This window comes from Sorex araneus, chromosome 1, assembly GCF_027595985.1.
Source record: "Sorex araneus isolate mSorAra2 chromosome 1, mSorAra2.pri, whole genome shotgun sequence".
NCBI lineage: Eukaryota > Metazoa > Chordata > Mammalia > Eulipotyphla > Soricidae > Sorex > Sorex araneus.
Genome location: NC_073302.1, coordinates 45840144 through 45866851, shown reverse-complemented (window position 1 = coordinate 45866851; position 26708 = coordinate 45840144). Strand labels below are relative to the sequence as shown.

General features: G+C 43.0%; 1 protein-coding gene across 2 annotated transcripts in view; it reads right to left on the bottom strand.

Moving 5' to 3' along the window:
• Positions 1-26708, bottom strand: part of MOB3B (MOB kinase activator 3B) — a 222619-nt gene that overhangs the window by 41315 nt on the left and 154596 nt on the right. For both annotated transcript variants that reach the window (XM_055147183.1, XM_055147192.1), the window contains exon 3: positions 245-447. In XM_055147183.1, coding sequence (XP_055003158.1) covers positions 245-447 — 203 coding nt within the window. The remainder of the gene's footprint in view (positions 1-244; positions 448-26708) is intronic.

Genomic DNA, 26708 nt, shown 5'->3' with positions numbered 1-26708 from the left:
AAATCATTACAATCCCACTAACACTCTGTCTTCTCTCAGAAAGAAATTTAAGATCTTTATTGGGGGGGGGGGGGAGGCAGTTTCCTTGGCATTTAACTGAACTCCAAATCCTGCCAAAATCTGTAATGCTCCAGCTTACGGCTAGCCTCCAGCGCCATGTGAAGTGGGTCCGGGCAGTGCACTGTGATAACTAGTTGAGGTCCTGAGGGTAACTTGGGGACCACCATTGCATGGGAACACTTACCAAGGGCTCTAGCTCCTTGCGGTCTATGAGGTTCATCTCTGTGACAAAGTAATAGAAGTGTTTGTAGCAGGTGTTGACGTGGGCCTCTGCGCCCATCACAATGACCCGGTCGAAGTGATGGATGTAGACATGGACAAAGACCCGGAAAAGGCGACAAAGGATCTTCTTGCAGATCTGAAGGAAGTTCTTTGGGAAGGGCACACCTAGGGAAGAAGGGAGAGAGGAAATCAAATCATCACAGTCAAGCTTTGGTGGCCCTGGAAAGGGGTATGAAGGTAGTGAACACTCCACAATCTGAACTTTCCAGCCAATCTGCAGATGTCTAGGTCTGTGTGGGCAGCTGTGTCACAGGGATAAAGTAGCTAAAGTGGATTCGGGTTAAATGGCAACCATGACCAGAAAAAGAGAAGAAGAGAATGAATGAGGAAGTCCAGGCCTTTTCTCATTTATCTATTTATTTATTTTGGTTTTAGGGCCACACCCAGGGGTGCTCAGGGTTTACTGCTGACTCTGTGCTCAGGGATCACTACTGGACCGACCACATGCAAGGCAAGTGCCCCTACCTGCTGCAGTGTCTCTCCAGCACAGCTCTTATTATTATTTTTTTGGGGGGGAAGATGCAGTTGAATATGCAGAAATATTCTCTTTTACTTATACCTAGAAATATATACTCTCTTGGGATGGAGTGATAGTAGAGTGACTGCGACCACTTGCTCTGCTTTTCAAGGTCCTAGGTTCAACCCCTGGCACCTTATCAAAATAAAATGAGTGCTCCCTTCTAATGTCACTTCGGTTTTTCATCTACAAAGAGAAAAAAATGGCATCCTGATAAGGTTTCCTAGCTTTTTCATGGGTATTAACACCAGTAAAATCCTTAGAATGGTAACTACCCATTAAATAGAAATGATCACACCCCTTCTCTCATCAAGATAAGATTTGGAGTACTTTACTGTTGTAAGGACAAGAAAAGGCAGACTATGGGGCTGGAGCAATAGCACAGCGGGTAGGGCATTTGCCTTGCACACAGCCGACCTGGGTTCGATTCCTAGCATCCCATATGGTCCCCTGAGCACTGACAGGGCTAATTCCTGAGTGTAGAGCCAGGAGTAACCCTGTGCATCATCGGGTGTGACCTAAAGAGCAAAAGAAAAAAGAAAAGAGAAGAAAAGAAAAGAAAAGAAAACAGAAGAGAAGAGAAGAGAAGAGAAGAGAAGAGAAGAGAAGAGAAGAGAAGAAAAGAAAAGAAAAGAAAAGAAAAGAAAAGAAAAGAAAAGAAAAGAAAAGAAAAGAAAAGAAAAGAAAAGAGAAAGAAAAGAAAAGAGAAAGAAAAAGGAAAGAAAAGGCAGACTAGGCCAGCAGACTTGAACAGAATTGCAGAGCTCTGCTCAGAACAGGCCTCTGGTTCTTCAGAACCCAAAGCCTGGTATTTCGCTTCTGCAGGCTCCCAGTGGCAGCTGTCTGGTGAGAGACACTTGTCACAGGATCCCCTGGGGTTCCCTGGGATTTCAGGACAGGAGGAGAAAGGGGGGCACCAAAGGCAGCTGGCCTGAGGCCCGGTCTGCTTTCCCAGGGCCCAGCATTGAAAAGGACTCTTCCTTCACAAAGCGGCAACATATCAAATGAAGCCAAGGAGCGAGCGAGCAGGACACAGCTTGCCAGCTGACAGGCAACAGATGCTGGATGTTGAGGGTAAGAGTCAGGTAAGTATGCAGAGAAGGTGGCAGGCGGCCCTGCACATAGCGTATGGCTATTTTCTCTGTTGAAAACGGGGCAGGCAAAACCACTGCCATAGCCTAGGAGAGGGGACAGGGCAGCTTTTCTCAACTGGCAGCCCTACGGTTGTCCCTGCGGCCCCCAGGGATGACGCTAGAAGGCACAGGAAGGAAACAAAAGGGGACATCCTCTGGGGATGCTGCCATGATGAGGTCTGATAATAGTTTCAAATGTAATGGAGGGGTGCTTTCTATTTGTTTGCTTAAACAAGGTAGATTTCAGAGGGAGAGGGCATTGGGTGCTGGGTGCTGAGTAATTTTTCTTTTTCTTTTTTTCTGAAAGCGGGCAGTATGCCAAATAAGTTTGGGAACTTCTAGTTTAGTTTTTAAAGAAACCTGAAGTGATGGGATGTCTTCCACAGAGAGGTGGTTCTTTTATTATTTATTTATTGGTTTGGGGGCCACACCCAGCCGGGCACAGGTTCTGTGCACAAGGGGTCACTCCTGGCAGGGCTTGAGGGACCATATGTGATGCCAGGGATTGAATCCATGTAGAGCACATCAAGGCAAGTGCTCACCCACGGTACCGTCTCTCCAGCCCCAGCGGTAAGGTGGTCCCTTTAGAAGGGGAATCCTGTAACTCATCTGGTGATGATGCCACAACAGACGTATATTACATCTACAAACTTTCTGGAAAGTAGTTTTAACTTTTTCTAAGTCTAAAACCAATGACAGGAAGATTCTAAAGCAAGGAGAAACACAATTAATTGTGCCAGGTTACTGAGTTAAAAGTGGCAGCTCTGGGATTGGGATCAAAATCTGCATGGTTCTAAAATCTAGAAGACCAGGTTATATTTGGAGTGTCAATCCCCCCCTCTCTCTCCCTCTCTCCTTTCTCTCTCTCTCTCAAGAAGAGAGGCACGGTTGGAATGCTAAACACAATGAAGCAGCTAGGGAGATACTTCTATGGCACCGAAATCTAATTTATAAGAGGAAACAGGGAGGACAAAGAGTGCAAAAGTCCATATCCTGCAGGAATCACGGACCCGAGATGATAAGAAGTCAGCTTTAGGTCTATTCCTTCCCAGGAGAAATGTATTTGCTCTACCCCTGACTGAGGACTGGCCATGGGTCTTAGAGCAAAAGCCTGTATTTCCTGAGCACTTTCTGTGTTCTAGTGACGGTGTCAGGTAGGTACTGTACATGGATTAGGTGTCCATGTTCTTAGAGTAACCTTGATGATTAGATGCTACTATTGATTCCACAGCACTGATGAGGAAACAGACTGAGGAAAATTTAGTTGCTGGCTAAGATCACCCAGCAGGCAAACAGTAGAGAAAGGGACTGGACCAGCTCCGTCTTACTCCCCAGAGCGTGGCCCTTACCTATACCATTGTGGAATTCTAAGCAGCTGGTCTGGGGTTATACACATTCCTTTCAGCTCTGTGACCCTTCTGAGGGCAGGTTAGAAGGGGGGCTGAGCTGAACACTTTCAAGTGTGCTTACCTTTATCTTTTCCCAGCTCCAACCTCAGGGAGCTCACCAGTTAAGGGACATGGGGGTTTCTGTGGTGTCAGTTCACCTGCTTGACCTTTGAAGCCAGCCCCGCATCCCACACCGCCTGTAAGCAAGTCAAAGTCTAGAGCACATAATGATTCACAGCAGTTTCCAGGTTCCTCAGCTGGTCCCCAAGCTTCATCCCCACACTCACCCTTGTCATCTACTCAGCTCTTGGCTCTGCCCTTCATTCCAGACCGGATTTCAGGCCTTGCCTTTGGCCTAAAACCTGCTTTGCCTCTTACTTTTTCCCTCTTGTGTTATGACTAGAAAATTTCTTTAGAGAAGTTAAAAATGAGTTGGTTTTAGATATGGAGGATTGCATTAAAAAAAAAAATCCTACCTACCTCTACCATTTACCACCCATACATGCAAGATATTTCATCACTCAATTTTATGATTAAGTAGGAAAAAAAAAAACAAAAATGTACTCTGTGCCTTTTATAATAGTATCCATACTATGTCTCACAGAGAATGGGAACTTTGGGTCCAGGTTCTTATTTTACTAATTGACACCTGGACTCTTTAGGTAGGAAGGACCTGAGACTCTTTAAATTGGGCCTGATTCAGAATCTCTACTGAATTGGACTTGGCATTTGTACCATTACCTCATCTACTTGTCATTTACTTTAAAAAGGTAAAAATGGCAAATGGTTCAAGTCAGGACAAGTTCTCTGTGGGCTGTGGACCAATTCTCGAAGTTGGGAAGAGGTTGGGAGTTTGAGTGAACCCAAGAACTGAAGCAGGTTCTCTGCTAAGCTAGAGATAAAACTACAACACACAGTGTACAGTGTAGGATAAAGAACAAGAAAGTTCCTGGGTAAGATTGGGGGTGAGGGGAAGGGCAGGGAAATGGTTCAAGGTATTGGAGTGTATGCTTTGCATGCAGGAGTCGTGGATTTAGTTCTTAACACTACATGGTCCTCTAAGCACTGTGACATGACTAACAACTGAGTACTGCTGGTATGAAACAAACCCACCAACTCCAACTTAGTGCTCAGAAAATCCATTTAATATCATTTATGATGGGGCTGGAGCGATAGCACAGCGGATAGGGCATTCACTTTTCATATGGCCGACCCGTGTTTGATTCCTCTGCCCCTCTCGGAGAGCCCGGCAAGCTACCGAGAGTATTGCGCCTGCATGGCAGAGCCTGGCAAGATACCCGTGGCATATTGGATATGCCAAAAACAGTAACACAAGTCTCACAATGAGAGACGTTACTGGTACCCCCTCGAACAAATCGATGACACTGACAGTGGCAGTGATTATTTATGATGAGTAGGAGGCTAATTTTATATACTATCTTAATCCTTTTCTTACCTCCCAAGTACTCAGATTATGTGTGTGTGTGTGTGTGTGTGTGTGTGTGTGTGTGTGTGTGTGTGTGTGTGTGTGTGTGTGTGTAAGTAAACCTCCTTTGGAAGCTGGGAAATGGAAATGGGAGAGACCTCCCCTCTGACATAGAGAGTTGGATCTCCATTCCTTCAGAGGGCTACAGAACTCTCCCTCATTCTACATATTTGACCTTAGGGCTGCAAGAGGCCAAGATCCAGCCCTGCCAGTCCATTCATTTCTCTGCAGGGCTCAATGGACTAATTTGCAAATACTGAGTAGTGAAAGATTTAAAAAAAAATCTTGCTAATCCTCCTAAGAAGTCTCCAATTTCTGTTAAATAACCCAAACAATGGGAGCCTTAGTGATGCTGGATTTGTGGATGTGTGATATCTGGCAATCCCAGGGGCAACAGGATAGTGGTCCTATTACTTCAGTTAAGATCAAACAAATAAACAAACACACACAAAGGAGCTTAGCTCTGTTCAATCATTTGCGTAGTTCCACAGTTCCAGGGGAGTAGAAACTTAGTTCCAAAATGCAGGTTCTTTTCTTACACATTCTGTTACTATTACCAGGATAAAAAAAATGAGCAGGAAATCTGACTCTTGTTCATGTGCTTCTATTTATTTGTGTTTATGTTTTTTCTGGTATGCTTTTATTTATTTATTTTTGGTGTGTGGGGGGAGGACACCTGGCAGTGTTCTGGGGTTATTCTAGACTCCGTGATAAGAGGTGGCTTCTGATGGTGCTTGGGGGACCAGGAAGGTTTGGGGAGTCAAACGCTGGTCTCCGATATGCATGGATTCAGCCCTCTGAGCTATCTCTTGGATGAAGGAACTTGATGTTCAAGATCACCATTTTAAAACCTGGACTTAGCTCAGTAGTTCAGTTCTTAGAAGGAATTTTAAAATGTTAGCCAGTTTTAAGTGCATAAAACACAAGGAACATAAAATTTGAAAGGCCAATGAATGACTTCAAATGGACAGAGGGATAAGTTGAAGTACAAGGCATCACTGATGTGGTCAGGACCAGATCCAACCCTCTCTTGTTATACTTCTGCTGCACTTAAGAGCATAACAGAGGCTTGAATCTCTACTTGAGTATCTCCCAAAGTGTTTTAAAAATACTGAGAGACACATGGCGAAAGAAAGAGGGTTGTGGCTTTTTCCCCAAACTCCATTATTCTCTCTTGAAAATCTCTCTTTCTTACTCGCTCTCTCTCTACCCCCCTCTCTTTCTTTCTCTGTCTCTCCTTTCACATATACCAAGAAAGAAAGAAAGAAAGAAAGAAAGAAAGAAAGAAAGAAAGAAAGAAAGAAAGAAAGAAAGAAAGAAAGAAAGGAAGAAAGAAAGAGAGAGAGAGGAAGGAAAGGGAAGGGAAGAAAGAAAGAAAGAGGAAGGAAAGGGAAGAAAGAAAGAAAGAAAGAAAGAAAGAAAGAAAGAAAGAAAGAAAGAAAGAAAGAAAGAAAGAAAGAAAGAAAGAAGGAAGGAAGGAAGGAAGGAAAGAAAGAAAGAAAGAAAGAAAGAAAGAAAGAAAGAAAGAAAGAAAGAAAGAAAGAAAGAAAGAAAGAAAGAAAGGAAGGGATAGACAAAGGGTGATAAGTTCCAGTATATTTCCAAAAATGCTACTTTCATAGACATTTTATACACAAAGCACAGAAAAGAATATGAGAATTCCTGCAGCATAAAGTCACATTTAACTCTGGAACCTCTTTTCTCCCATAATATTTATTAATTTAAAACTCACTCCCGAGGTTTCATTTCTAATATCTATTTAAAAAATCAATGCAAGTGGATTTGAGTCTCTAAGCATTAGTTTCATCATCTTGAAAGAAACAAGGATGCCAACGTTATTTGTAGGTTCAGTGTTGCTGTGAGGATTAATAAATAAAATACGTACACAGAAAAGGCTTTGCCTCATACATCACAGGTAGTAAGCACTCTCTTGTGAATTGACAGTTTAAGTATTCTATGGACTAAATATTCTTTGGAACACAGTCTGCAACTAAATTCCAATCCCAGCACACAGTACCCCAGTATGTGTCCCCAGCACACTGCAGCAATAACAACAGAAAATAAGGGAAGGGGAGAAAAAGTTATAAAACATTTCCTACTCCACCTTTATTTTCAGGAAGGCAGTCTTCATATGAACGCATCAATTCTAAACTTGCTAAGAAGTTACAGTGGCAAGCATTCAATGAACACTGGGCTCTATTCTTATCTGTATTATCCTCGACACATTTTTTCAGACTTACCTCTTTAGTATAATTAAAATCTCCAGATCATAGGAACCAATTTTTTGTTTTGAATTTACTTTTGAAAATACCTGCACGGGGCTAGGTAAGAAATATGGACCAACAAAAACTGAGTCATAAAATTGCAGTGATCGTAATTACTTAGTTAAGATGTGAACTCACCATCACCTTTGGAGAAAGGAGAAAAACATACAGCAGAGAGTTTGTGTTGCTCCTCCCCCCACGACCCTCTTAGTCTTGACAAGGTTCTGGCAAGGAAAGCTACAGTGCTTTGTTAAGAAGGGTGTAGAACTTTCTGATATCTGATAAGAACTTTGATCTCTTTTGTATAGGGAGGCAAACAGAATCCAGAACATCTCTCTTTTTAGCCTTAAAAACCTCCCAAACTTTGGTACATCTATACAATGGAATACTAGGTAGCTGTTAGAGATGATGAAGTTATGAAATTTGTATATAAGTGGATCAACATGGAAGATATCATGTTGAGTAAAATGAGTCAGAAAGAGAGAGACAGACATAGAAAGATCACACTCATCTGTGGATATAGAGTAGCAGAATGGGAGACTAACACCCAAGAGTAGTAGAGATAAGAACCAGGAGGTCTGCCTCACAGTTTGGAAACTGGCCTCACATGCTGGGGGAAAAGACAGCAGAGATAGAGAAGGGAACACCTAGCAGAGAACATTGGGAGGACCCACTCGGGTTGAAAGTTTCATGCTGAAAGTAGACTATAGACCAAACATGATGGCCACTCAATACCTCTATTGCAAACTACAACATCCAACAGGAGAGAGAACAAAAGGGAATGCCCTGCCGCAGAGGCAGGGTGGGGTGGTGGGGGTTGGGGTGGGGGTGGTGGGAGGGATATTGGGAACATTGGTGGTGGAGAATGGGCAGTGGTGGAGGGATATAAACAAAATACAAACATGAAAGTTCAAAAGTTTGTAACTGTACCTCACAGTGATTCACTAATAAAAATTAAAAACAAAAAAAAATCTTCCCTGTTGGCCTTTCAGTCTAGCTTTTTCAGGTAGTGACAGTTAATTTTCAGTCCCTGTATTCAATGAGAAAGTTAATGTCAGACAATATTAACCCACAGTCTTAACTGAAATAGATTACATGTCTGAAGGATTTGGAGTTAAACTTTGACAACTCTTGGAAGAAGCCAGACCGACGACCCCACCACAATTTCAGACAGATTAGTATTGGCGATACAGAAAACAACTTTTGATCAGTAGATACATAACTGATTTGAGTCTCGGGCTCTCCCCTCCCTCAATCCTATTTTGAGCCACATCCCACGACTCTCACATGCAAGTTGGGAAGGAGTCCCAGAAGTTCATCACAAAATGTGTGCCGATAAGTGTTCCATAAAAAGGTAATAAATATCAAGTGCTCAAGCATGACCTTTGGGTCCTGTATGGTGATCTGGTCTCTGCTAATGGAATTAGCACCCCTAAACCAGGGCAAGGCTGAGCTCAGATTCCAGAGGAAGGCAGGCAAGATGCCTGGGCCTCAGAGGTCAGAATCCCCAACCAATCTTACTCAGAGGTGGTTCTACAAATATTTGCTCAGCAATTAGACATAGTACAAGGCCCAAGTGTGCCAGCTGATTGGGCCAAAGAGGAAGCAGGTCAGAGAGTGAGATGAGCCTGCAGGGCTTGGAGTTTCTCCTGAAGGCCTGAAGAGCCGCCTCCCAGTTCTGCCTCTGTGGCTTATGAAGACTTTGTGCTCGGCTGGGAACCAGCATCTGACAGAGCCCTGCAGATTTTATGAATGTGTCTCACCACAATGTTCTGATCTCCAAGCCACATTCGGTGTGAGAGCTAAATCGAGCGTGGAGGATAATCATTTCTCTGGGGCCCCATGTAGCTGTCCCTTTCATCTTTGACTTAGCAAATTTCCTTTCTCACAAAAAAAATTTTTGTTTTTAATAAAAGTTCCAGTAATTTCTGAGTTTCAATCCATTTTCTTTTTTTCTCCCTCTCCATTCTCCTCCCTTTGACTAAGTCCTCAGATGCCCTATTCAATTATTCTTTTGGGGGCACCTTTCAAAACAAAAATGTCATCTAAAAATGACTTGTATTTTCTCTCTTTTACCCTGTTATGGAGGCCCCACGGGGAGAGTATCCCTCAGAAAATGAAGAAATGCAATGGATGACAGGGCCACAAACAAAGGTTTCAAAGACCAGTAAAACCCAGGGGGCAGTTTTTGGGCTAACTCCTGTTCATTTCCTTTCTTCTTGGAAGATAAGATCCAGTGCTTGAGGATGAGACTCTGGTGTGTGATCCTGCAGGCTTGGTCCTGAGGTGAAATGGAGAAATGGAGAGTAAGAACTGAAAGGGAATTTCCAGGGAGAGGAGAGAACGGCCTCCCCCAAATCTCAGATTGCCCAGCAGCTGCTGAGTTATTTCACCTCACCATTCACCTGTCAAATGTTTCTCCTTTCTTTAGTGCTCAGTTCAAAGGCCACTTCCACCATCGACACAGATTTCCTGGCCTTTGCTATCCTGCTCCTGAAATTTTCCTGAGCATGGGTCACTTATATGTGGGACTCCCTGGAACAGGCCTGCCACCCACTCTACATCACAAATTCTCAGGGAGCAGATTCCTCATAGAGGGATCCTTCCGACCTACCACAGAGTCTGGAGCAGAAGAAAATGTGTAAAATCACATGCTTGCATGCCTTCTGCTTATTCTGAAATATCAAGGTTCCAGAGAGCAGACTGGCTCAGGAATACTGGCAGCAGCGAGAGGGGTATAGATTCAAGGTTGTGTAATTTCAGAGACTGTTTCCATGCTGCCAGGAAAGTGTGCAGGGTTCTCAGAGTTCCTTTCACCTTATTCCAATCCAAAATGCAGATGAGGGGAGCCAGACTTGTTAAAAGACTAAGGTGGAGGGCCGGAGTGAGTACAGTGGGTAGCATGTTTGCCTTGCATGCAGCCAACCTGGGTTCAATCCCCGGCATTCCATGCTCCCTCGAGCACCGCCTGGAGTAATTCCTGATAGCCAGGAATAACCTCTGAATATCGCTGGGTATGAACCCAAAAAACAAACAAAAAATTACTAAAGATATTTAAAAAAAAAAAGACTAGGGTGGATAGGATGGTTTGCCTCTAACTTCCTCAACAAATGGAAGAAAATGAGGAGGATGGGTCTGGTTGTGGAGTGGATTTGCACTGGATACTAGCGGCTTACCTTTGAGCAGGTTGACTAATTAGAAAAGTTTCAGTTTCCTTGTATGAGGATTAGGGATAACACCTTGTACTTTGAGAGACTTGAAGATCAAACTCAGACTGTACACAAGGAACCCAGAAGGCGGTCAGTATGTTGGATCCCATATCACTATGACAATCACTATGACTGCTATAAGATGACTTCTATTTATTTACTTTTATTTTTTCTTTTTAGGTTTTGGGACTACCCGGGGTGGTTCTCAGGACTTACTACTGGCTCTGTGTACAGGGATTCCATCCAAGTCTGTTGCATGCCCTAAAGAGCCTTGCCCACTCTACTATATTTCTGCACTCATAAAATGGCCTTTTGTCCCCATCAGAACCAGGAGGGTAAGGCAAATGCAATGGCAAGATAAATGGGATGGGTAAGGCAGTCTTTTCTCAAAAGGATAAACTCTTTCTTAGAAAGTGTCCTTATTGTCTGCCATGGAGGCAGGGGGAGGGTAGGAAAGCGGGGGTATACCCGGGATATTGGTGGTGGGGAATGTGCACTGGTGGAGGAATGGGTGTTTGATCATTGTGAGATTGTAACCCAAACATGAAAGCTTGTTTGTAACTATCTCACGGTGATTCAATAAACTTAAAAATTTTTTTAAAAATAAAAAATTAAATTAAATTAGAATAAATTAAAAAAAAATAGAAAGTGTCCTTAGAATCAAGGTGATTTGCGGGAACTTTGTATTTGCCATCCAAGGAGAAGTTTAACATGCTAAACTTCACGTCATATTAAATAAATATGACACAAGGTTTAATGACTGGCCAATTCTCTGCTGGAATCACTGGTAGCATATCAGAGATAACCCCCCCCACCCCCTGGCTCCAAGCCCACCCTTTTCCTTAAAACCGTTGCATGTGTCTTAAGAGTCCAGGAAGAAGAGTACACATGTGAAAATCCTACTACAAGTCATAAATATCACTCAGTCTCAACAACTTGCGAATAAAAACACATCCCACACACAAGTGGGGAAAAGAAAACAGACCTTCTCTGGCAGTGTGGCTGCGGACATACCATTTCTAAAATACTTTTTAAAAAAAACCAAATGCAAGTTCACAAGGGAGAAAATGGACCCACGCAGATCTGCTACTTAAAATGACACATCCTCTTCTGCCCATTCCATGCCCATTCCTCCTGTGAGATGCGCATACATGTATATGTACTTATGTGTGTATATATAGGAAGAAGCCCCGCGCTTTTGCTGATGCTGATGAAAATTCAGCTGCAGGACCGATTCCTCCAAGCAGATGTTTCGTGTTATCTCGGTATGTTCCTCAAGAAAGTGTCTGTTCATCATGCCAAGGAAAACAATCCTGTGCAGCAAGACTTTGTTCCTCTGCCTAAAAAATAAAACGTCCCCAAACAAGCTGACAGCTGCAAATGGTTAGAAATAAACTGGCTGCTGCTTTGGTCTCCACCTCCCTCTGCCCTTCTCCAGTCCCCCTTGTGTTTCTCGCCGACCTATTATCACAGTGGTTGGACCCAAAGAAAAGAAAACAGACGAGCATGTGATTATATGCTCAGAGCAGATTGTTAATTTTTTTTTTCAGACATGCCATTTTCGGAGCAGAGGAAGTGCTGCTTCAGCCACCCGCAGGCGCGACTGTAAATGCACTGAACATGCGTGTCAGGCTTCCCTCTCCCCCTTCCCTATGGCACTTCCCCGTGGCAGCGGATTGTTCCTTACGCCCCTCCCCATCTCCAGGTTGTCCCCCTTGACCTCTTTCAAGAACAAGGGTACAGACTAAGACAACCCCGAGCCAACCCAAGAAAAAGATTCACTGTGGATGGACAGTAAAAGCCATCACAATGAACTCAGACCAGGGCAGAAGTTCCTGGCTCAGATCTAGCTAAGAATCAAATGAGCCAAGTGAGACCAAGGCAAGAACAGGATGTTAATGAATGTCATTAGTGCTGGGAAGTTAGGCAGAAACTTTGATCCGGGGTCCCATTAGAATTTGAAAAATAGCTCAACCCACTTGTCATTGATGATATATATCATCCGCTCGACAAAATCGACGATCAATGGGATGATGATGATGATGATGATATAATATATAGACACACACATATACATGCACAGACATACACAAACAAACAACAAACACATACACACACATATATATGTATGTGTATATATGTATGTGTATATGTGTATGTGTTTGCAACAAACACATACACACACACATATATATGTAGCATTTTCACAACTAAAAATTTTCCTTATTTACTAGCACAAGTATTGGCATTCTCTGGCCTGTGGTAGAATCCAAGAGTTTCTAGGTATGTCCAGGACTCAGGTACAGAATGACTTAGAATTTTTACAGTATCGATCAAAAGGAAGCTGCTCGAGGAATAAAGGTTTGTTAGATTTCCCCGCCTCCACTTCCCCCGCATCCACATGCATTTCTGCTCCATTCTCTGGTTCCTCCCAACCTGCATACAGTCTCATCTCAAGTTGGTGGCGCTTTATTCTTTACTCTCTACTGGCAATGCTAGATGATACACTTTTCAACAGTGTGGAAAGGAAAACTGGCAAACACTTAAGTTGAAGAGGTGATCATCAATCAATATCGGGGTAACGGTCTATGCCTTTGAAACAGTATGATAAAAATGTCACTTTACCTTTATGGTCTTTCTCCCCCTAACCCATTAACCAAAGTTCAACCATGAGGAAAATATTATATAAACCCAAACTAAAGTCCATTCCACAAAAATATTGACCAGTATGCTCAAAATTGTTGAGGTTTTCAAAAGCAAGGAAAGTTTCAGAAAACATGTCAACTAAATATAAAGTGATATTCTAAATTAAATCCAGCAAGAGAAAAAGAACATTAGGCAAAATATACTCAATAAAATCAGGATAGTGTTAATATTTATGCACTGATATTAGTTCCTAGTTGTTTCAAATGTCTTTTGAACATAAATATACATGATGTAAAGCATTATCTGTGAGGTTAACACTGTGGAAAACTGGGTGAGGGATACAGGGGAATGCACTGGACTATATCTGTAACTATTAAATAAATCTAAAACTACCCTAAATGAAAATTCCTGTACATTGAAAAATAAAATTGTGGGCCAAAAATATTCAATTGGATTTGGGGCCCTGAGTTGTACCCTTTGCCTCGTGCCCTGACATTTCCATGTCTATTGCTGAAACTCTCCAATCATCATTGTCTTCATAATTGCAGAGCTCCTTGTTAGAGAAAATGACAGCAGAAGGCTCTTCAGAGGGCTGCCCTGTGAGATTATCCGGATCCCATGCCAGGAAGCTGGCCGTGTGGCATGGTCCGAACAGAGGTGTGCAGCCAGAGGTTACCCTTGCTGCAACAGAACTGGAGAACTGGTCGACATTACTTAGCTCAGGAGGGTGGGGAGGAATAAAAGGGATCTTTGGGAACTTGGTGGAGGAAAGTGGATACCCTGTTGGTGGGTGTGGCATTGAAATAATTTATGCATAAAACTGTCATTAGCAGTATTGCAAATCACAATACCTCAATAAAGGTAAAAAAAGTGACCTTTGCCAGATAAAAAGTACTTCCACAAACTCTTTATTCATTTATGGATAAAAAAACCTTTTATTTATTTGGGGATTTGCTATATGTTGTTCATTAAGCAATAAATGAAAACTTTAAAATTGAACTGGTAAATCACAATGTCATCTTATATGTGACTCAGGCAACAAATTTGACTCTATGACCTTTTTACTGACAAAAATACCTTGGAAGCTTACCCTTTCACTTTGCCTTATTTCCCTTTTTCTTTCAATCTCATTTATAGCACAATTTACTATAATGGGACTTCTGAAGAAGTGGATTTCCCCCTTAATTCTAAGATTAAATAGGTCTGGAGAGATGACAATATTTCTCTCTCTCTCTCTCTGAATATATATATGTATGTATGCATTTACTTAATGCATAGATTGTTTATATGCTCTTCTTTGATCACGTCATATAATGAGTTTTACACTGTCTTTGAGTAGGGGGCTAAAGAAATAGTAGAGCAAGTACTCTCAATTCCTGGCATCTCGTAAGGTCCCCTGAGCACCGCCAGGAGTGATTCCTGAGTGCATGGCCAAGATTAACACCTGAGCATCACCAAGTGTGACCCAAAAAGCAAAAACAAAGAAACAAAAATAACAACAAAAAATACATTGTCTTTGAGTAATGAGTTATCATGCACCCATTACACAAATTTAACAAGTATCAAGATGAAGCAGCATTTGGATGACTTTCCTTGGGCATATGTTAGGCAGCTATGATCTGACAATTTTCCTTGGTTCGGTTCTTAGGAGTGGGGTTAATTCCATAGGTTAAATCAATAGTTCCTGCATATTTTAATTTAAAGTAGATTCATTTTTATAGAATATTAATATTTTCCTATACTGGAGCAATAGCACAGTGGGTAGGGTGTTTGCCTTGCACACGGCCGACTCAGGTTGGATTCCTCCATCCTTCTCGGAGAGCCCAGTAATCTACCTACTGAGAGTATCCTGTCCGCATGGCAGAGCCTGGCAAGCTACCCGTGGCATATTCTATATGCCAAAAACGGTAACAACAAGTCTCACGATGGAGACATTACTGGTGCCTGCTCCAGCAAATCGATGAACAACGGACAACAGTGCTACAGTGCTAATATTTTCCTAAATCTTGAAATTAAAAGAGTGGGCTTTATTTATAGTGTAGTGCCCTGGCACACCACTGCATTTCCCAGCAGTATTGCAAATGTTTCATTCGGAAAAGCATTGACATAAGACTGAAGAATTAAAGCTGTGAACAGCAATTACTGGTCTTTTTCCTGAGTACAGAAGTGGTTCTCAGCTCTAGCTGAGAACCATATATCCCTGATACTAGCGTTATCAGGGATAATATGGGTGGGGTGAGGAAAAGAACAGCAGTATCCCACACTAGAACAATTGAAATTCTCAACTGATTCTACTTCACAGTCCTTGGTTGAGAAACAATGGCCTACAGAAGTGATATTTTTCACAGGGGGAGGGGGGGCGAGGAGGTGCTCTGCGAGCTGAACTACAGTGAGTGCTGAGGGGCTATTCCTGGCTTAGTACTCATAGGTCACTTTTAGCTGTGGTTGGGGGACCATGTGGTACAAGGGAAAGAACCAGGGTGTCCTGCATACAAGGTTTTCCTTCCAGTTTGTGAGCAAATTTATCCTGTCAACGTGGAACCAGCAATCTGTAGAAACTAACTTTATAGAAATGCAGATTCTAGCTGCTTAATCTAAATGTTATAAGATGCCCTTCAGATAATCCTGATCCATGCTGAAGTTTAAAAACTAGTACCCTTTCTGGGCTGGAGCAATAGCACAGCAGGTAGGGCATTTGCCTTGCATGCGGCCGGCCCAGGTTCGATTCCCAGCATCCCATATGGTACCTTGAGCATCGCCAGGAGTGATTCCTGAGTGCAGAGCCAGGAGTAACCCGTGTGCAGAGCCAGGTGTGACCCAAAAAGCAAAAAAACGAAAAACTAGTACCCTTTCTGCTATTCAGGCAGGCTTGGGTGGTGATTGGGAAAATTGGAAATAATGGTGGTGTGGCAAGGTGCAATGATGATGGGATTGGTGTTGGAATATTGAATATAATAAATCTTCTTGGACTTTATAAAAACTAAAATAAAATTTTAAAAAATTACCCTATTTAAGGACTGGAGCAATAACACAGTGGGTAGGGAATTTGCTTTGCACACGGCCCACCTGGGTTCGATTCCTCCGTCCCTCTCGGAGAGCCCAGCAAGCTACAGAAAGTATTTCGCCCACATGGCAGAGCCTGGCAAGCTACCTGTGGCATATTCGATATGCCAAAAACAATAACAAGTTTCACAATGAGGACATTACTGGTGCCCGCTCAAGCAAATTGATGAACGACAGTGCTACAGTGCTACCCTATTTTTTTTTTTAAGCTAGTGCCCTATAGCTTGGAATGTGACTCAGAGGGAGAGTATGTCTTGCCTGTGTGAGGTCCAACATTTGATACCAAGCACTGGGAAAAAAAAAATCACAAAAAAGCAAAACAAAGAACAGCAACACGACAACCTAGAATATTCCTTTTTTTCATATTCCTGGATCAAGGAATGTCTCTATTTAACTGTGTGGGGTTTCACTGAAGGTTGACAGAATCTAGTGTCAAATAGACTTAAGGAATGATATCAAGAGTACTTATAGGTGTGTTGTGAAGACTAGCTGGGGAAAATTATGATGAAAACTAATAAATAATAATAATAATAATTATTATTATTATTACTCATCAGAGACACCATTAAGTAGTCAGATCAGAAAGAAAGCTTTCAAGGGGGAAGAAGTCGAGTGATCTGGCAGTTGAACATCCAAAACAGATGTACGCTTCCTGACCCATCTCAAGTCCCATGCATGGATTTAGATTACACTTGCTGTTGGCATGAACAGATGAGTCTCCCAGGATGAGACTATAAATCATTCTCTCAGGAACTGTCTTCAAACTGTGTAGACACTAAAAATGGCAAGAGACATGTGCTTGGTCATCTGGATCTAAAAAGTGCCAGTTATGAGGTGGGGTAGAGAAGGGGGAGGGAACCCTGCTAACTCCCTGATCGATGCTCTCAATGAGAGCCTTAAGAAGCACCTGGGGGCTCATTAAAATACAGTGTACTGGGCGGTACCCCAGACTTCCATCAGGTATGGGGTGGGGTCTGAGGTTTGGCACTTCTAGTAAGTTCCCAGGTGAGGCTCATGCAGCTGGTGGAACCACATTTTCCATGCCAAATTGAAACTTCCTGAAACTGAAAGACATCACTAAACTAATTTATACATGCAGAAAGGAAAAAACGATCTCCAAGACTTTTATATTTCCTCTGTTAAATTCAAAATTCCTGTTTTATTTTATTTTTTTGGTTTTGTTTTTGGGTCTACCCAGCTGTGCTCAGGGCTTATTCTTGGCTCTGCTCTCAGAAATTACTCCTGGAAGACTCAGAGGACCATAGGGGGTGTTGAGGATTAAACTCGGGTCAGCCACGTGCAAGGCAATCATCCTACCTGCTGTATATCTCCCTAGCACCTCAAAAATTTTTCTTTTTCCCCTTGCTTTTTTGGTTACACCCAGCAATGCTCAGAAGTCACTCCTGGCTCTGCACTCAGGAATTACTCCTGGCGGTGCCTGGGATATGGGATGCCGGGGATCGAACCTGGGTCGGCCAAGTGCAAGGCAACCACTCTACCTGTGGTGCTATCGCTCCAGTCCTCAAAAATTATTCTTGATATGCTTATTTAGGGACTGGAGCGATGGTACAGCGGGTAAGGCATTTGCCTTGCATGCGGCCGACCCGGGTTCTATTCCTCTGTCCCTCTTGGAGAACCCCCACAAGCTACCAAGAGTATTCCGTCTCCACGGCAGAACCTGACCCACGGCATATTTGATATACCCAAAATGGTAACAACAAGTCTCACAATGGAGACATTACTGGTGCCCGCTCGAGCAAATCTATGAACAATGGGAGGAGTATGCTAACAGTGCTTATTTAGATCTATTTTGGAACAAGATGGCAGCTTTATAGAAGTTTCGGTGGCCATGTCCTTATTTGACCCCAGGAGGGAATGGGGTGGGTGGGGTGAGGGATGATGTTGGATGTCCACAGATCTCAGGCGGTTCTCATAATTGGCAGTGGTGGGATGAGAAATCAGCGATTCTCAGTTATACTGCCTGTCTCCTTCTAAGAAACTGACATGTGGCAGTCACTTAGATGTACTAACTGTATTGGAGGACATAGTATATACCAGTGTTTCTGCACTGGTACCAGGATATTCCAAGGGAAACACAGGTGAAAACTGCATGAACACAGACTGGTGCAGAGGGCATAACACACCAGAGGGTTAACTGGTAGTACAGGGTGGTGAGTACAGGAAGAAAACATGGTTGAAAGGGGGCCATGGCAATTGAACGACGTGTATGTTACTTGTATCCCAATTTTAAAGATGAAAGAACAGAAGCTTCAAATTACACAAATGTTTCTGAAAATACACAGTAAAAATAGGCAGATATCAGATCTCACGATCTCTGAAAAGAGAAATGAATCATTTCTCTTTTCAGCTTGCACAGTGGTTAACAGGGTTTTCTGACTCCCTACCCAAGGGGGTGTTCAAAATAGAACACTTGGAGTATTGCTGAAGAGGTGATCCAGGTGAGAGAAGGTGGTTTCCATTACTGACTGCAAAGGACAATTGCCTGTTTGTTAACAGGAACCACTCCCAGCCCACACCCCCTTCTGGTTCCTGGGGTCTCAGATGCAGCTTGGAAATTGGCATTTTTCAAAAGCCCCTATCAGGGATTCTAAGGCAGCCACAGGAAACCGTTGGGGTTAGTTTCAGCTAAGAATCTGGCTGCAGACACGCTGATCAAAGAGAGCCAGCTTAGGGGATCAGTGCTACCGTTAACAGTGACAGCAATGCTAACTACTGTCAGTGTCTCCTCTGTGCTAGGACCAGTGACATCCCTCACTAAGTCCTCACAAAACCCTAGTGGGTGCTAATGTTGTCTGGTTTCATGGAGGAAAATGAATTTCCCTGTGCCAGTTTACACCACGAGGAGTTAGAGGACCCCATCTGTGACCTGAAGTGGTTGACCTCTCTTTTTTCTTAACTATAGGAGACATCAAACGTGACTCCATGCAAAACTGTTCAAGACTAGTCCTGAATAGAGAGACAGTACAAGGAAGGCACTTGCCTTGTCCACAAGCCAAACCTCATATGGTTCTCCGAGCCCACCAGGAGTCATCCCTGAGTACAGAGCCAGGAGTAAACCCTGAGCACCTGAAGCAATGCTGGGTGTGGTCCCAAGAACAAACAAAAAGGAAAGACTTGTCCTGAATAGCACCCAGTGACCAGGGTTGGTAGGAGGGCAGTAGGGAGGAGGACCCATGCTAACACCTAGAGTAGATCAGTGTTTTCCACTACTGGGTAGGGGGGTCACTGAAATGATCCAGGGGGGCAGCGGTAGCAGCAAGTGCATTGAGAGGCATTTCCTGTTTGCTTGCTTAGAGAAGGCAGATTTCTATGGGGTGTCTAAGCTTTCTTTTTTTTTCCCTAAAAAGGGAGTAGTAGACAAAATTATCTAATTTAGATCTAGACTAATGTTCTCAAAAGGGAATAAAAATAATAAATCTTCCAAACAACAAAAACTGCACAGCACAGGAAGCACCAAGAGAATAAAATAGTCTCAGACCTTGAACTGACTGTAAGAATGGAAAGAGTTGCAACACTCTCAAGACATAAATCTAGACATGTCTTAGTCTAAATATACCACATTTGCGTTTTATGTTTTGAAGTCTTCAATACAAAATTCTGCCGGGTTTTTCCTACTACCATCCCCTCGTTTAAAAAAAAAAAAAGAAAGAAAATTTGTTGCTTTAAAAATGGTTTAGTTCTATCTTGGAATGTTCAAACCAAACGGCATTATTAAGTGTATTATTGACATAAGGGTTAAAACATTAACTTGAGTGAAACTCCTAATGTGCTAATCAAATAGTACCTGCCTTTGCCATTCTGGGAAAAACTGGTCACCTGCTATTGCTTGCAAGGTGTGTCTAAATCTCACCTACCATGTGCTCTAGAGGTCAATGCTAGGGGGTCAGCTATGGTGCAGAGCCGTTCTTAGCCAAGTGGGTGTTCATTTCCTCTCTCTAGAATCTCAGCATCTCAGGAGGCTCAAGTGAAGAAAAGAAGGGCTCTCTGCACTATTAAACTAACTCTCTCCTTTGACTGGGCAAAACGGATGTAGGAGGCACAGGCGGCCTATCTTGTGTCATTCCTTGAATCTTAGGGCATCGCAAGTTACACTTGTTCTATAGAAGCTTCCAGATTCTTTTTTTTTTTAAATTTATTTATTTTTAATTAGAGAATCACCGTGAGGGTACAGTTACAGATTTATACACTTTTGTGCTTATACTTCCCTCATACAAAGTTTGGGAACCCATCCCTTCACCAGTGCCCATTCTGCTTCCAGATTCTTATGCTGATCTCGATGCTGAGTGATCCTCTTTCTCCAAGTTGCTAACTAACTTATGAGATTGGATCACACTCCCGGGATATTGGAGAGCAACCCAAAGGAGACGTTTCCTACCTTCCAAAGCTGAATTAAACCTGGGGATAAGATGTGGCTGAGGCTGTATCACAGTTTTAGTCCCAGAAATCACCCGAGAAACCTCAGATCTACTTTCTCTCATGAGGCTAATGATTTGTATGATATTCGGAAGAACATGGTTCATTTTCTTGTGTGTGTTTCCAGCTCAAACTCTTTACTGCAGATCTAGAGGAGCGCTGAGGTCCAGTGAACAGGGCACCTCTCCTTCCACCCTTTTCTCCTTATTAATATTCAAGTTGTAAGTAAGATTAAAGTTGGAAAACGCCTGGCCTCAGTGACTTTTTAAGTACCTTCCAGACTTAACATTCTATGATGCCAAGATTCTTATTTTCTGCCTACCCTCCTCCCCACGCCCCAAACTCTATGATTTAGGGCAGAGAAAAAAATCACCTAATAAATCAAGACACATTTTGAGTTCCTTTGTGTTGACTCACATAAATTGTTCCTTAGCTTCTACCTGGGGTGAGAAAAGAGAAAAAATAAGAATTCCCTGTACCTTACCCTCCCAGCACATAACAAAACACCCACGAGAGATAAAAGGCTACTCGGGAGAGACTTCATAATGCACACTACAGAACAGAACGGGCAGAAAGAGGGTGCTTCCTGCTAGCTCCTTCTGGGATGTAAAATGAGCCTGTTAAAGCCAGACAACAATATAGTTAAATTCCAGGCTTGATGCTAGTCTAGAGCTGAATAGGGGGAACAAATGGGCAGGGAATGGAAAACATTCATTAATATACACCTATTATGGGAAGTAGGAAGAGCGTGTTGGATCTGGCACCCACGCCTGCCCACTCTCACAGCCTGGCACGCAGCCACCTATACCTCTTTGCGCCCAGACTGCAAGGAGGATGATACAGATACATACACATTGGCACTCTCGCAACAGAGCTTGGCACACAGGAAGAATTTGCTGTTATCCACTGGTTTCTCAGTCAAATTCTCCATCTCATTTCGGTCTTTCTGAGGTGAGCCAGCGCCCAATTTTACAGCTTGAGAAACTGGGACACATACTTTAGTGAGGGTCACATAGAGACTAAGTGGGAGCTGGCAATTCAAACTTGCCTCAAATGCTTGCAAGTAACACATCAGAGCAGTGACACTGACTCATGAAGATTACATGAGAGAGAAGGCGGGGCAGTGTATCAGTGGGGCTGATGGTGGTGGGGGGCGCAGGGGGCTCCTCAGTTCAGTCTAGATGAGAAGAAGCTTGTTCGATCTGTGGGATGTGCGTGTGCACGGATATTTATCAGTGGAAGCAGGTTTTCTCTTTTGAAAATAGAATGAAGCGGCTCTGTCAGCCTCATGAGTCAGTTGCTTTGAAGAGTGTCTGGTAAGTTTGTAGCCATATGCATTTCTTACTCAGATGCTGACAGACTAAATTCTTAATTTGCTATTTATATTGTACTCTACCCAAAATATAGTGGGCATCTAAGAAATGATATGATGACCATATTACTATATGTTGCTGTGAGGTTAGGTTTACACAGGTTGCCTACCATTCTCTGAAACTGTTCTCAGAGGGCTAGAGAGACCTTAAAAAGGAATATATATATATATATATATATATATATATATATAATTTTTTAAAAGTCCTATTTACTCTAGCTCTCTCCAGGATATTTTCTGATATAAGTAAAAGGCTCTGAAAAAATCTACAGTAAAAAAATCTCGTTAGATTTAATGCAGTGTCTCCTAAACCTACTTGGCCACATTCTCCCCCACCCCCATCCCACCACACACACATACACCACTGTAGCATTGTCATCCTGTTGCTCAACTATTTCCTTGAACAGGCACCAGTAACGTTTCCATTGTGAGACTTGTTGTTACTGTTTTTGGCATATCGAATATGCCATGGGTAGCTTGCCAGGCTCTGCCGTGCAAGCAAGATACTCTCAGTAGCTTGCTGGGCTCTCTGAGAGGGAGAGAGGAATCGAACCCAGGTTGGCCGCATGCAAACCTACTATGCTATCACTCCAGTCCACACGCACATATAAAAATAGATATTTTGAGGAAAATACTAAAATAACCTGATTAAAATTTCACTTTCTTGCAATGGCGATCATTGTTCTCACTTTCTAATAATAAAACAGAAACTCATCCAGTAGGTGGTAGAGGCTCATATAATTTTGTCTACCAGATATATAAGCATTCACATTTTTATTTTATTTCATTTTATTATTATTATTATTATTATTGTTGTTGTTGTTGTTGTTGTTGTTGTTATTTTTGGCTTTTTGGGTCATACCAGGGACTGAACCCAGGTTGGCCACATGCAAGGCAAATGCCCTACCCTCTGTACTATTGCTCTGGCCCCAAATATTCACACTTTTAAACTACACTATAACGGGTGAAGGGGACAGGGTGGGGGTGGTGGGAGGGATGCTGGGACTATTGGTGGTGGAAAATGGGCACTGGTGGAGGGATGGGCACTTGATCATTGTATGACTGAAACGTAAGCATGAAAACCTGTAAGTCTGTAACTTTGTCTCATGGTGATTCAATAATTAAAAAAATAAAAATAAACTGCACTATAAATGCCGCCATCCCAGGAACTGTCTTCTGCTTCTTAAAAAAATATACATATATATACATATATATATGTGTGCGTGTGTGTGTGTGTGTGTGTGTATGTGTGTATGTGTTAGCAGAATTAACTGATTTAGCCAAAATCACCGAGCTGGTCAGACTAAAAAAGGGGACTAAGCCTAAATTCACTAATACCTTCAAATATAGAAACAGAAGTAAGCTACCATAATTTGTCATGTCCAGTGTAAGCGCCTGAGCTAAGAAATGGACCAGCAGTTCAACTCTGGAGGCATTTGGAGTTTGTTCCAGAAACAGCACTGGGGCGATCCTACCACTTCAGACTCAGTATCTGAAACCATCTCAGTTCGTTCATTTCAGCCACTAACTGGCACAGACCTCTCTGGACCGATGAGAAAGATCTGGTCTCATTAAAGCCATTTTTCTGCAGTGGCTCTTCTTACCCCACAGGAAACAACAGTCAGTGAAGGTGAACCTGTGTTACAGTCCGAATACCCCCGCCAAAATACTGTCCCCTCTCTCTGTCAACACCTCCCTCCAGCGTTTTCCTCTCACATCTGAGTGTCAGATAGTGCCTTCCCAGCTCCTGCCAACCACCTCCCTGCACAGACCCCTGAAGGGTTTTGCTGAAACAGATGAGTCCTTTAGTCCATATGGCTGGGGACTGGGCCCTGGGAGGGGAATTTGGGCCAAGGCAAGAAGGTCAGCCTGATCTTCGATCCCCAGCCCCCAGCCTCCAGTCCCTTCACTAGAAACCACGACCCTTTACTAGAAACCACGATCATCTCTCAGGAGATACACAGGCCTGTCAAGCAGCCCTGACAAACGGAAGCAGGATGCATCTGGGGGTTACTCGGGCTAATGGTTTAAAAATGAGCATCAGCCAGAACTATTCAATTACTGCCCATACGCCTGCCACAGGGCAGGAAGCAGGCAACAAGAGGCGGAGAAGGAAGAAAAGGGAGAGTCTACATGCGTGAGTGAGGCGCTAGGTTTGACCACCCTTCACCCAGTCACCCCCACCTCAGACGCACAGTTTAAATGCTTAGGAAAGGCATTTCTAGCGGAGTTTTGTTACCCAGAATCAACATACTACTCTGAATTGGAATGATATCCATACTATTTCCATTTGGTTTGTTTCGGTTTGAGGGTGGCCATACCCCACAGTGCTCCCGGTTGACTTCTGGCTCTGTGCTCATTCCTGCTCATTCCAGAACATTCCTGAAAGGGGATCATTCTTGGGGGACCATCCACAGAGCTAGCATGGAACTTGGGCAAGCCAACTGCAAGCAAGCACCTTAACCCTTCTATTCTCTCTCTGACTCCCATACAATTAAAAAAAAAAAAAAGAAAACCACGAAACAAATCACCAGGCCCAATTCTGTATCCTTTGAACCTCTGCTTGATACCCGACCTTCCCAGGTGGGATGAAACTCTTGGCTATCTCCCCGAGGGTCTTTTTGGAACCAAAGCAGAATCTCCTCCAGTCCAGCTAGGTCCCAGCAGACTCCTTACTCCATCTTCACCAAATCAACAGGCTCCACATGTCCTGCTCCCTGTTCCGCTTGCACTGTTCATAGTTTCACTTCCTGTCACTGGACGAAGACAGCCAGGAAAGGGAAAATGTAACTCCCAGCCTAGTCTTTCAGGGACCCCCAGATTCACCTGCAGCACAACAGGGGCACAACAAACCTCCTGGGAAAGACCACCAATGAGCAAAAACAATAACACAGAAATCAATAATGACAGCAATGACGGGTATGACAGGTCACATATCTGCCTCAGTAGGAGGAAAAGAACAAGGAGTGCTAAGATGAGGAGGAAGCGTCCAGAGAACAATAGAAGGTAGAGAAAAGTCTGGAAACAAACTTGGGTTCTTGCCCATGCAAGGCATGTGTCCTTGACCACAGTTACCTCCCCCAGTCCCTCCGCTTACTCTTGACATAAGGAAAAACACACCATATTGTATATTCATTCTGTTCCATGTACTACTGTCTAATCGACCACTTTTATAATTTTAACAAGTAAAATAAAACAGACCATACGAAGGAATGATTATGCTTACCAATTCACATCTAGTCAATCAAACATGTATTCAGTAGTTCAAGAGTGTCCTGCCCCAGACTGGGCTCCCTGAAACAGGGACTGTAAGATACAGAAGATAGGACAGAACTGAGCAATGGTTTTGAAACTATTTTGTAGGGTTATAAAGTTACTTACGGGGCACTGATGGAATATGTGGTGAGAAGCGGAAAGTTTCGGTTTTCTCTTTCTACTAACACAAGCAACTCTACTTCAATCTGGTCGATATCCTTGCAAGGAGAGCTGTTGGAAAAACTTAATTTCTTGGTGTTTATATATGCCCTCTGGGAATATTTAAGCTATTTTCTGCAGGACTCATCCTGGAACATGACTCCTAATAAGCATGCAAAGACAGATGCCAATATTACTTGCCCTAATGGGTTCTGGCAGAGGAAACACACGGTGTTCGTTGAGAGCTTTGGAGTGCACCGAAGCTCTCTCTAGCCCTGGCACTGCATCAAGCACCTACTTGCTCCCTCTGACAGTTTGCTGTGGCAGCTGCAGGGATGAGCCTTGAGGCACCTTGAGGTTTGGATACTTCTCCATCTAATGAAAGTGCCTCTGGGCCTGGGGCTCAGGAAAAAGAGGCCGAGAAAAAGGATTCAAGACACTTTCTCTGCAGACATGTTTAGGAGAAATAACATGTTCAACCTTGTGAGCTCCGGACACCTGGATTGCAGCATAGACAAGTGCTAGAAGCACATAGACAATCCATCCTGCTACTGTGTTTCTTAGGCCTATGGAGTTCATTGCTGAAGGCAACACAGTAACACTGGGTACCCAAGAAGGTGTTTGAAGTTTGAAGTTCAAGTCCTGGCTGCACCACTGCCTCATTTGTGATCCCAGTCAGGGATTATTTTCTTCTCATTCTTAACTTGTGACAGTGGCCATTCATTCCTAGCTTGAAGGTCTGGGGGTTCAATTATCCACGTGGGGTGATAAACATATTAGGTAGACCAGCCCTAATACCTAATATTCTAACATACTTGATCGAGATTAGAGAAATATTCTACAATATTATGGCTTTGATCTAGAAGTAATGCTCATCAAAAGCAGACGGAAGAAACGGGTGTGTTGGTGGGAATTTTGTATCCTCTGAAGAACAGCATAAAAGATATATTTTTTTCCGATATCAGAATGCTTAAATGCAAGAATATTTTCCTTTTAGAGGTTCACTGACTGAAATCTCGTTTTGAAGGAATTTCGAAACCTATAAATATAGCAGACACAGTGTCCGGTGGAACCCTCAATCGGTTGCCAACCCATTTAGCTGGGCCATAAGGCCCATCAATCCACGTTCCTGTGCTCTTATTCATTAGAGGAACTGCATTTCACATCACCTTCTGAAGGAAGATGTCATGTGCTTATCTTTCCAGAGGTCACAGCAACAAAGAATTAGCTCTTGACTCATGCTCTATACCTCACCAACATGCATTTTCCTCTGCCCTCTTCTTGCTCCTGGAGGAGTTTAGGGGAAAAGTGTGAGTGCTCATCCCTCCCAAATCACATAAATATGGAACACCTGTAATTTCACAGCTGCCTGCAGTTGCCACAATATTGAAAATGTTTGTATTGGCTTCTCCATGCAATCTGGAACTAGCAGCAAAAGGT